The 11925-nt window shown below is 41.5% G+C and overlaps 1 protein-coding gene and 1 long non-coding RNA gene across 7 annotated transcripts in view; both read left to right on the forward strand.

The window, feature by feature from the left end:
• LOC128702204 (proton channel OtopLc) overlaps positions 1–7111 on the forward strand; it is a 217358-nt gene extending 210247 nt beyond the window's left edge. For all 6 annotated transcript variants that reach the window (XM_053796334.2, XM_070102787.1, XM_053796332.2 and 3 more), the window contains 6 exons: positions 494–756; positions 1077–1288; positions 1657–2620; positions 3096–3271; positions 3559–4599; positions 6153–7111. In XM_053796334.2, coding sequence (XP_053652309.1) covers positions 494–756; positions 1077–1288; positions 1657–2620; positions 3096–3271; positions 3559–4599; positions 6153–6272 — 2776 coding nt within the window. In that variant the 3' untranslated portion in view covers positions 6273–7111. The remainder of the gene's footprint in view (positions 1–493; positions 757–1076; positions 1289–1656; positions 2621–3095; positions 3272–3558; positions 4600–6152) is intronic.
• Positions 7112–8729: 1618 nt separating this feature from the next.
• LOC128702208 (uncharacterized) overlaps positions 8730–11925 on the forward strand; it is a 126715-nt gene continuing 123519 nt past the window's right edge. Inside the window, exon 1 of the long non-coding RNA XR_011394334.1 lies at positions 8730–9006. This is a non-coding gene — a long non-coding RNA (uncharacterized lncRNA). The remainder of the gene's footprint in view (positions 9007–11925) is intronic.

An 11925-nucleotide genomic window follows, 5' to 3' on the forward strand; every position in this document is an offset into this window, starting at 1 on the left:
GTTACTTTAATATATGTATTAGGTAGTAAAGTATACTCGTTGGTAATAATTGGGAAGCGTGTAGCCATAAGCCTGGCAGCAAATAGGCCTTGTTTAAAGACCCAACTCACCTTGTTAAGGAATGAGTGGTAGGAAGATTTCTTTCGCCTCTGTTTTTCAGTTCTGATTTTCCTGTTTACAAACTTTAAGTAATAATTTTTCTTGTTTTCAACCAATTTATATTGTTTGCCTTTGTATATATGACTTGCTTATATTATGTACTTTAAACAGTGTACAATATATCAATCATTGGAAGAGACTGAATGAAGTAACTGTTTGTACTGAATAAAGGTTTTTCAAAATTTTGTATTTATTCATTATTCATGATGCTTCAGTACTTTAATAAAGAGACTTTATATATAAATATTTTGAGAAACAATGTTTTGTGTTTAGTTTCATATTCCTTATGTGGTAATGGACTTGAAACTCAACGTATTGTGTTTACTTCCAACAGTGAGAGCGAAGCCAGCGGAAGTAGCAGCCTAGTGTCTCCCATACAACAACGTCGTCGAGCTGCACACGGGCTACCCGCTCAACACCCTCATCGCCGCAGGAAGGTGAGCGCACCGCCAGAACTGCAGACACACTTAACTGGTTCTGCATCCTTCCAACTCGCTCACACCCATAACTACCCGGGCCACGGCGGTGCGAATCCCGACCACGCAGACACCTCCGGCAACTCAGAGTTCATTCTGAGCTTTCCTACACACAAACACTGTAAGCATGGTCTGGTATTTTGCAGTCTAATGATCCGAGGTCCTTCGGTATTTATTTATAAATTTAAGAGAGTGAGAAAACAAGTCCGTTATTGAGAATATATATAATACCGTTTCTAGGACAATTTATAACCTACAGATTGTAGATGAAACTAGACTTTTTCGGTCCGTCTTAGACCGTTATAAAATCACTTGCGACTTGATAAGATATGGTTCGGGTCAGATCGAAACGTCGTCTGGCTTCATCTCCAATTTATAGGTTTACTATAAATTTCGTTACAGTTGGGGGCTGTTGACTAAGTTACTTATCTTTCTACACAGTGTCGGGAGGATTCTATAGCGGCTCGGACTCAGGAGTACCGTCCGAGTATTCCTCGTGGGCGGCTCCAGTTTCTGGCGCCATACATCGTGAGGGTTCCACCCAAGACAACAGTTTAAACTTGCCCTCGAATTCTGCCGAGAACCTCACTGCCCAACGCCAGGCGAACGAACGCCAGGACGTTACTTTCTACCAGTCTGACTCCGACTGTGAGGTAAGTTTATCATTAACTAGTCAGTTTTGTGCTGATGTATGTCGCTGTTAATTGTATTACAATCCTTTCATCACCTGTGTTAAGTCATAATACGGAAGCTGGAACAATTCACAAGTAACCCATAAACTGGCAAAGATCAAACGATTTTTCAGTCCATCCGAGATCCATTCGTAGCCTGATAGTGTTGAATGAATTGTATATGCGTATCTTCTTGAGTTTTGCTCTTTTTTTGTGACTGGTAATAATAGCGACATGATGATGGTCTAGAACAGACTGAAAAGTTGTCTAGTTTCCATTTCTAATTTGTGAGTTAGTTGTAAATCTTTTTTTTTTTTAATTTTTATTTAATTATGTATACGTTCTTTCAGAGTCTGGACGGTCTACAATCGCCCCAGGAGCGGCGTAAGTCTGGCGGTGGCGGCGTGATGAACAACCAAGGATACGTTCATATAGAACCCACGCCAGTGGTGCTCCCCGTGGGTTCTCCTCCACCTTTCACTCGTATGTCCACGGAACCTAACATGGCTTCTCCTCCTTCATCTGTTGTGGGCATGCCCATAGGTCATGGTCACTCTCGCAGACACAGCATGGTTCTTCAGCTCAACCTACAGGGTCCTCCCCCAGTGAATTCAGTGCCCCACTCCTCAAGAGGGCGATCTGTCTCCATGATTTCATTAAATGGTACTCAGGCAACGCCAAATATGTACCCCAATTTGCACGATACGCAGTCTATCTATGGTGAAGTCGGCTACGGTCCACATATAGGTTTCTCTGGTGGACATCATATGGAGTCGCAAGGCTCTCTTTCTGCTGGAGGGATGAAAGTTGTGGACAGTCAGCAAACTCTAGTTGCTAGCCACAATGATCATATTAATTCCCATCCCGAAAATCATGATCCCCACATGCCACAACCTACAGAAGAGGGGGAGAAGAAATCTAGGTTCCAGCTTACTCTAAGTAAAAATATGAGCATAATGTATGCCGTTTTCCTGGTCATGCTGGGACTTGTTATCTATCTAGCCGATACCTTCAGCGGACATGACTCGGCCATAGCAGAGGGTTTCAACGTTTACTTAATTGTAGCCCAGTTACTTTGGTTATTCTACGTTCATATAGATGTCCGACGTTACGTCAATCTCATATCAAGAGCGCTTGACGAAGCCAAGACGAAACAAGTGAACAAAGACGACCAAGTGCAGCTGGAGCCGACAGGTGATGGGCAGTACCAGCTGAGAATTAATGTACCTGAGGCGCCCCGGACCATACCTCAGTACTACGGGTTTACCTCTGGCAGACACGGCGGCTCCCTCTACCTCAAGATTGGGGCTACAGGTAATATATTTTCCACGTAAATGCGTAGCTTTATTAATCGAAAAAGTTATTCCTCCAGATAAATTTGCAAGCATTGTGTATCATAAACAATAAACAAAATAACAGTGGAAACTTGCAATGATGTATTTGTAGTAATCACTCACCAGTCTCAGGTGAGTCACAGGACTTGTTCTACACTTGATTAAGTACTGACAGCGATATTTTTTTTTTGTACAGTACAGTGTATAAATCAGCTGATAAACTTGGGGAGTGGAGTATACCACTTATGCATCAAATATTTCAAGCCAACTTAGGCATTTTAGTCAAATTACAGATTATTCTCAGTGTTCATAAATATTGTGAAATGTTGCATATCAAAATGAAAATTACGTAAACAGCCTCGTTGGGCCCAATTTTTTGTTTGATATCTCGTATATACATATCTTGGTGTTTAAAAATGAAAAACACTAAATTTATTTCCTTTTCTTTTTTGCAGTTTTCTGCTTGGGTTACTTGACTCATACTGGTCTGAACCTTGGTCAGAAGATTTTGTACCTAAGTGAAGACGACCCCATCTTTGACAACTGCACATGTACCACTGATGTTATCATGTCTGTCCTACAACCTGTCTACGCGTTTTATCAGCTTTTCTTCATCTTCAAGTACTCCAATGTAAGAAAATATTAGCTAATTAATTTAAATATCACGTGAAGATACCCAAACTAGCTTAGGAATCTGAGCTAACCTTACGCAGACTAACGTAGTGTGAAATGCTTAATTTACGTAGCTTTGTGGATTCGCATTAGTTAACTTTTTCCTCGGTAAGGTCAGAAGCGACTCTTCAGATAACTATTTAAATTATTTATATGACATTAAAACTTAAGTGTCATTACATTGTTTGAAAAATAGGTAGATCAGGAGATCATTTTTGTCATATTAATGATTTTTCATTTCTACAGCTGATTATCAACCGACGCCTAGTGCTATCAAGATTCGGTATCATGCATTGCATTGCCTCTTCCCTGTGCTTTTGGGTCTATACCATCCTTCAAGAGACACTGCAAGCAATCTTCCAGAAAAAGAACGCAGCAAAATACAGCTCAGATATTACCTACTCTGCAAAACTGGTAGCTGGTGACGAAGAAGATTCTGATGAAATGGATGATGAAGAGAATAAGTTCACCGGTACGAAGATCGGAACAACCGTTTCCTCTTCCTGGTCAATCAACTATGGCTGCGAGAAGGACACTAACCTGTCTTCCATGATCAACACCACAACTCCGTATCTCTACCCATTCAGCATCGAATTCAGCATCTTGATGGTTGGGTTGTGGATCCTCCTCTGGGAGAACATTGGCAAGTTCGAGCGCCACACACACATCCCTTCAGTTGAAGTAACTTATGAAGAAGATAACAGCAAATCTCTGACGTCCAACCTTATTATTTATGTTGACTGTCACGCCTCTAACCGTGGACTTTTCGCCGGTCTGCTCATGACAGTGGCTACAGTCATATCAATTATTCTCTTCTTCATCTTTTCGACGTCCGAAGACACAAAGCAGCTTGGATCCTACGTTAACGGCATCAGTGAAGTCGTTCTACTCTCTTGCATGTTAATTACGGCTATCATCGCATACAATTCGATCCGAATCCTGGACATCATCAGGGACAAAATCAGTAACGTGGATGACATCCTACTGTATGTGTCCCTGCCATGCATTTTTCTGTATGCCTTTTTGAGCATGGTTCCGGCCATTAATAACGGAGAGGCCCTCCTCGCTACCGTCTCCATTCTACAAGTATGTCAAGTGATTTTACAGACTGCGCTCATCTGCGACGGTTTAAGACGCTGCTCTAACGCCCAGTCCCTGCAGCACAAGAAGCCAGGACGTGAGTTCATCACCTACTTGGTTGTGGCCAACGTTGCCATGTGGCTGCTCCAGACTTTTGAGATCAAAAGTGAAGAAGGCAATTCGGCTCTGTACAAATTCTATGGCAAGGTGAGTTGTGTTGATATATAGCTTGCCAAATGCTTGGTATACAAATTCCATAAACAATTTTTGTATACTTACAAATTTGAATTGGTTGCAGATAACGAATATAATATAAAGTTAAGCTATAACGATATAATTTACATAGTGGTTCAGTAGTGGCATTATTTGTAAATGCTACACTAAAAAACTGTCACGGAAAATTACTTATCCAAATCATTCCTTTTATCAATATTTTGACACCTGGCAGAAACGAACACACATGGAAATAATAAAACAGGAGATGAGTACTGAATATTTCGATCTCGCACAAACTGTAAAGACTGATTACACAATACGGTAATAATCTGCTTTTTTGTTTCCAGATGAATTTGTTTGTGCCGTTGACCAATTATTTTTATGCAGGAATTATGACATTTGCATGCAGTGACAAGAGTTGCCAATATGATATCACTAGTAAAATAATTTAGTCAGTGAATCTTAGTGATCAGCTCCCTTTGAGCATAAGGGTCAATTCCCACTTCTGTCAGCTTAACAGTCTTACATCACAAATAAACTTTATCCCCTTTACCCTCCGAAGCTTAAGCTATTCATATATTTTTCATTAGAAATTCCAACATAGTCATTTATCACCCCTAGGTTCATTTCCGACGTAGGATGATGAACTGATCAAATGCATAATTTACTTGCACATTAAAACCAAGGACACTTTTATCTCTAACACGGACTGAACTCCGTGTATGTACACCTCGAGAAATACACATATCTCTCGGTTAGAGTATATAACAAAAAGTGTCTATCGCTCTCTGTATATATACACAAAGTTTAATAACTTTTTCGGATTACAGGTTTCTTCATTTAAGTGCACATGTGAATTGCAGCCATAATGACCCACATGTCGATAGGTTTTAATTATAACACCATAATGTGTCGCCTAAAAATTCGCCCCAAGGAAAAAATACTGAAGTTATGCAACTTCGTAGGTAAATTTAGTTGTTTTTTTTTTCCTTACCCGTGAGCCGTCTCCCATCAAGGTTGGGTTACCCCCCTCCCCCCCCCCCCAAAAAAAAAGGAAAAACATTCACCATGATTCAATCAAATGTGCTGATATTACAATTCGGCCGACCCTTGGACTGCAACATCCTCGCCACTCCTTCAGAATGCAGCACTGCCCAACCCACCTCTGGGCTTCAAGTCCGGCTAACCAATTTCCCTGAATCCCTTCATGAATGTTACTTTGCTCGTACTCCAACAGCACGTCAGGCATTTTATACTACGTAAATTTACATTGCAAGGTTGATTTTGGTGCAAAATTTAAAAGCTGAATATTAAACATTTGCATAATGTTAACTGTTTTCCTCGGGGGTCGAATATTTAGGTGATTCACACAAACTAACCTCTGATTCCCATTCTTTATATTCGTTGAGAGGTGTGTAGCTCTCGCTTGACAGGTGTACAGATGACACAGTTTGAATAATCTCATGTAGTCGACAGATTTTAAACTTGATGGCGACTTTTATATATGCTTGCAAATAGTTAATGACTATGTTTTCCCCTTTCAGGAGCTGTGGACTTTACTTTCACACTTGACGTTGCCGCTGACACTCTTCTACCGCTTCCATTCATCCGTGTGTCTTGCGGACATGTGGAAGGCGGCGTATGAAATGGAGGAGTCCCACTAGACGGCTCCTTTGCTTCCCTAGATTGCTCTAGGTTCCTACATCCCACCATCACCCCTCACAGTGGGACTACTGTACGGGGTGGATGTTATACCCTGCGGCACTCCCAGTGTCGTGGAACTCATGTGTGCATCTGTACATACTCATCCCCTTCTGCACCGACGCACTCTCGTTTCACCCATGAAGACGCAATTAATAGTTTGAGAGAAGGCAGAGGTGAAACTTTGGCAGTCAGGAAGACGACTCAGAACGATGTGGTTCACGCACCATGAAGTATAATATTTAGCGAAAAGCTGAGGCCCAGCTTTGATGATGACTCGAAACGGAGTGATGAAGTGGGACAACTCTGGTTACCAATAGAATAATCAAGTGACTACAACGGAGGAAAAACAATGCTTCAAGTTGATTCCAGGAGGTGTTGAGAGCGTGTTGTGGTGAAGTAAGGGGCCTCCCAGTCACCTGCTGTATATACCGGTCCGGGTGGTGGCATACCATCCATATTGCTCATTTCCCTGTATTTATGATGCCATACACTGTAGATACTGACATCCTTGTGATACGCTGGTCAAGTCGACTTTGTCCTGGCAAACTCCGGGTGAGTAGGCATAGGTCAGGTCGACACACTATTGTGATATGTATAAACTGGAGATAAGAGTATTTAGTGCGGAGTACTTTTATTTAGCTGACGAAAGCTAGAGAGGCCTGAAGGTCGGGCATTACCTCTGTATTTTGATGTAAATGTTGTACTTAGTATGTATAATTAAGTTATAAGCTCAAGTACAAGTGATTCATTGATGAATATATATTGTGCTTATGCCAAATAAAATAATATTGATTTATAATTTCTGAGTTTTATGACATCTGAATCGTGGTTTTTTTTTTCATAAAATGAAAAGATTTTTTTGTTTTTTAAAATACTTGTTTTTACAATCCCTATTTTAGGTTCAAAGTATTCTTAACTGGTAATTAATATATAGGTGAAAGTCTCACAATTCCTAAGCAATAGATAGGCTTTAAACATAACACACTAAATCATAAGATGTTAACTTCTGAGTGTCTGTGCTCTCGAATTTATTTAGCTGTATAACCCTACGGGTTTAGCACTTCCCCCTTGATTATAATAATCGAATTTATTTAATCTCTATCCCCTCATGGGAGGTTCCATGACGCTGGTGAGGGGCTCTTGATCTAGGGAATTTGATCTGTGCTCCAGTTCCCTAAATTGAGTCTTGAATAGTTCCATAACCTCCCCCCCACAGACGCTGTATAATCCCTACGGGTTTAGCGCTCCCCCATTATAATATCTATATTCGGTATTATCCTTGATAGTGGTATACAGGATAAGTGTTCCCTGGAAGGGAGGTGTCATGATGTTGATGAGGGGCTCTTGATCTAGCGACTTATCCTCCCATTCCCCACACGCCATATGACCCTTACGGGTTTAGCATTTCTCCATGAATATATTAAACTAAATGCAGCTTTACTGACCCCTCGTACAATCTCTAGGTTAGAAAAGTAGCTAGAAAGTCCTGCTATAAAGTTTGATGTGATGCAGGAAGTGGCAATCACTGAGTAAATCTTTGTGAAAATTACGCTTATCTTATACTGTAAAAAAAAAAAATCACTGAAATAATATTGAGGATTAGTTTTCCCAGAATGGAAAAATAAAAAAAATAACTAAGTATGGATCAAGTGAATTTTATAATAGGGCAGCGCTAAACCCATAGGAGTCATACAGCGCCTGGGTAATGAGGAATGGTTGCTAACCAGGCTTGATCCATGGAAGCGGAGGGTAGTTAAAATTCCTTGGATCAAGAGCATTTCACCAGTATCAAGGCACTTACCTCCCTTGAAGGGGTAAACCACCTAAAGATGATTCCTTTCTTACTGATAACATGTTGCTGAACGCATGTATATTGCCCAAATAAATTACGTTAATTAATTTCTAATGAACGAGTCAAATTTAAGATTTTCTTCCTTAATCATTTTAAAAGCACGAAAATACTCTTGCCCATTACATGTATACAAACTTTTTGTTTAGTTTACACTTGAATTTACGGGCTAAAAGCTGATATCCAACTTTATACCATTTCAAAGTTAAATCCTATCTAAGGTAAACTATCACTTCCCTTTTCTAGGATGCGGCCCACAACACTCACCCTGAGTACCCAGGGGTATTTTGTGTAAGATTTACCCATAATCTATGCTAACTGGTCCCCTCAAGGAAGGTCCCTTGATGTTGGTGAGGGGCTCTTGATTTAGGGAATTGGATCTGTGCTCCAGTTCCCCGAATTAAGCCTGAATGCCTTCCACATCCCCCCCTAGGCGCTGTATAATCCTCCGGGTTTAGCGCTTCCCCCTTGATTATAATAATAATAATATGCCAACTGGTCCAAGATTGAACCCTGACTCGAACGCTAACCTCGTAGCACGGCAAGACAGTCGCTGCCTTGAGGGCAAACTGTTAGGACGTGATTTCTGTGCTTGGGTAGGTCAAAGTCATTAATACTACTGGTATAGTTACTGAAGGGAGCTGCCTCACTAGAAATATCATGTGTGTTGTTGTCCGCAGTGCTCCGATAAATTATATAATAAGTGACGTGAATATCGACGGTGCAACAGTGAAGGGAGTGACAGGATGGACGTTATATAATGGTCGCTGTTTCAAAATATCGTGACGCCGTCAACGAGGATGTGTGTGTGCGACTGGTGGATGTTTAGCTGTATGTTGGTCAAGGTGAGTGATATATCTTGCAAGGGGAAGACTTCGGCAGACCCTGTGCCATTGAGAGTGGACTGTGTTCGATCTGCATGATTATTATAATCAAGGAGGAAGCGCTAAACCCGTAGGATTATACAGCGCCTGTGAGGGGAGGAAGGTATTCTGGCTTAATTCAGGGAACTAGAGCACAGGTTCAATTCCCTAGATCAAGAGCCCCCGAGGGGACGATCTGCATGAGATGCTGTTGTTTTGGATGAGATGTTAGACGAAGCATTGAAAATGTTACCTCTCAAGGGGTATACAAGGGTTCTGCTGTGACTGACGATAAACCTGAGGCTCAGGTCAGCGATGCTGCAGACTCGTGAATCAGTAGGGGAAGAGGCATCCCTAGATGCTGCAGTCGAGAAAGGAGAGGTGGAGACTCCACATGTTGGGAAACAAGAGGTAGCGTCCGATGAATGAGTGGAACAAACTCCCGGGTAACGTCATGGAGGCGAGAACTTGGAGTAGCGAACTAATTTTCATGTAGGTTTGCCAGGACGGGTCCTAACCCGGGTCTTCTCCATGTGGTGACCCGGCAGTGTCTCCCGAAGGAGTGTCAGAGTTGGTATAAATGATGTATCGCTTACAGCCCTATGACAAGGGCATGGTGAGAATTCATGTCAAGTGGTGTGCCTAACATAGGCCAAAATTTCTATTTGCAGCGTTCCTTCATTTTTTAATGTGTTAAGAGGGGCACTAAGATAACTTGAAAATAAGTCTTGAGTAGAGATAGCAGGTGGTTAGGTTAGGTAATGTTTGTCAGGAAACAGGACAAGTGGTTCCTGACGCGGGTCTTAGTCATATGATGACCCACAGCTGGAGCTTTTCGTCATCCTACCGAGGCCTTCCACTGTCTTACTGGTCCACCCCTTTAAAAGTTATGGTTAGGATTATAACCATTAGTAAGTATAATATAGCAGGTGGGTTCTGTGGGTGAAAGAACGACGGTTGATCGTTAAGAAGCACAAGTTATTGGAGGTGGCTTCCCCGCAAGTCGTTGTGGGCTGTGGGAAAAGATAAAAGTAGTTAAAGGAGGAATCTTACAATTGCTAAGTCATAGGTTCCTGACCTTAAACGCTAATGGACATTGTGTTAACAAAGTAAGTCTGGTTAGCAAGTATGCTCAGCAGATACAAGACAGAGGTGGCGGGTTTGCAAGAGCGCTTTTCAAGGAAGGTTCCTTGATAATGATAAGATATCTGAAACCTTGAAGTTGTATCCACATTTTACATCGACTAGATGAGCAAAGTGTCTTTATGGAGATTGCATCCTATCTATGACGCTGGTGAAGGGCTCTTGATCTAGGAGATGGATCTGTGCTCCGGTTCCTTGAATTGAGCCTGAATACCTTCCATCTCCCCACAGGCGCTGTATAATCCCGCGGGGTTAGCGCTCCCCCATGATTATAATAATATCTATGAGCAATGTGTGTTTTTATTTCTTTAGTGGTAATGAGAAAACAATTTTTTGATATTGTTTTCCTTACTGCACTGTGTACGACAGCTGTGTAAAGTAATTGTAAAATATGAAATGACTAATATTCATTTTTAGCAATCTGATAATGCCCAGTGGGGTCTAACACAGACCCATAGTGACCTTTGTAATTTTTTTTTTTTTATTCTACCGGTCACAAGATGAGTTACGGGTGCAAGTTAACTAAGCAGGTCATGTGTCACGACTAAAAACAAAAGCTGTTGAAGAATGAGATACTTGTGCAACATTTGGGGATCTTTATTTTGGAAACTTTTCGCCAGCCAATGGCTTCTTCAGGCCCATACAGAGAAGAACGGTGGAAGATGAGTTTTAAGTAATCAGTCCCTTCAGCCTGGAGTCGATGTCTTTAGTCTATCAATCTTGAGAAAAGTACAGCATTTGCGTGGAGATGTGGCATAGATATAACACTGCAGAAAGGTTAGTTGAAGAAACCTCTCGCCAGAGGCGTCGTGCGGGGGGGGGGGGGGGAGGCGGGCCGCCCCGGGTGACACTATTTAGGGGGTGACACCATAGAGCCTCTAAAGAAGGTGACATTAATGCCCAACACAGTGCTGCACCAACATGAGAGAAGAATCCTTCATTTCTAAATAGCCTATTATGTATTAACAAAGTACAAATAAGCCTATATAGGGAATGTAAGATCAAATTCACTGAGATGTTACTTGTACTCAAGGTCAGATCGGAACTAGTGTTTCTCTGATATTGCAATGTTTTTCTTTATTTTTCAAGTTTTTTTTTTGTTTTGTTTTGGCATTGTTAAAGATGAATAAATGTAGGATCTGTTGGCTGTACTCAAAGTAGTATTTGAGTCTGTTTCCTCAATATTATTACGTTTATTTATTTTATCATTAATAAAGTCGAGAAGTATTCTCCTGTTCAGTTTATGGTCCTTAAATGTTCTCATTGTTAAACATTTGTCGCTGGTCATGCAGTAGTGACAACAAAAGTTTACCCCCTCCCACCCACCCCGCCTTTGAATTTCATGGGGGTGACACCAGAGATTCCGCCCCGGGTGCACCAGAGATGCCGCCCCGGGTGACACCATCTCTAGCGACGCCTCTGCCTCTCGCTAATCGTTGTATGACCCCTGCAGGTTTAGCGCTTACCCCATAATATAACGTTAACATACCAGTAAATGTGAGGGGTGAAAAATAATTTTGTCAGAAAGGATTTGGTCTATTTTCTTTGGGCAGAGACCGAAATGGTGTGGTTTGTAAGGATGACGTTACCGCCCAGACAAGAGCATTATTCCAGGTATGAATTGTTGCATGAAAGATGTGCTATATGGCTGAGGTGATGCCAACACATACGTATGTGAGGAGGGATTATGGAGCAAGGTAAGAGTGTATGTTCAGTATGCACCTGATCATTTGGCAGTGATTACAGAGGTTGTGTGGA

Source organism: Cherax quadricarinatus, chromosome 83 (assembly GCF_038502225.1).
Source record: "Cherax quadricarinatus isolate ZL_2023a chromosome 83, ASM3850222v1, whole genome shotgun sequence".
Taxonomy (NCBI): Eukaryota; Metazoa; Arthropoda; class Malacostraca; order Decapoda; family Parastacidae; genus Cherax; species Cherax quadricarinatus.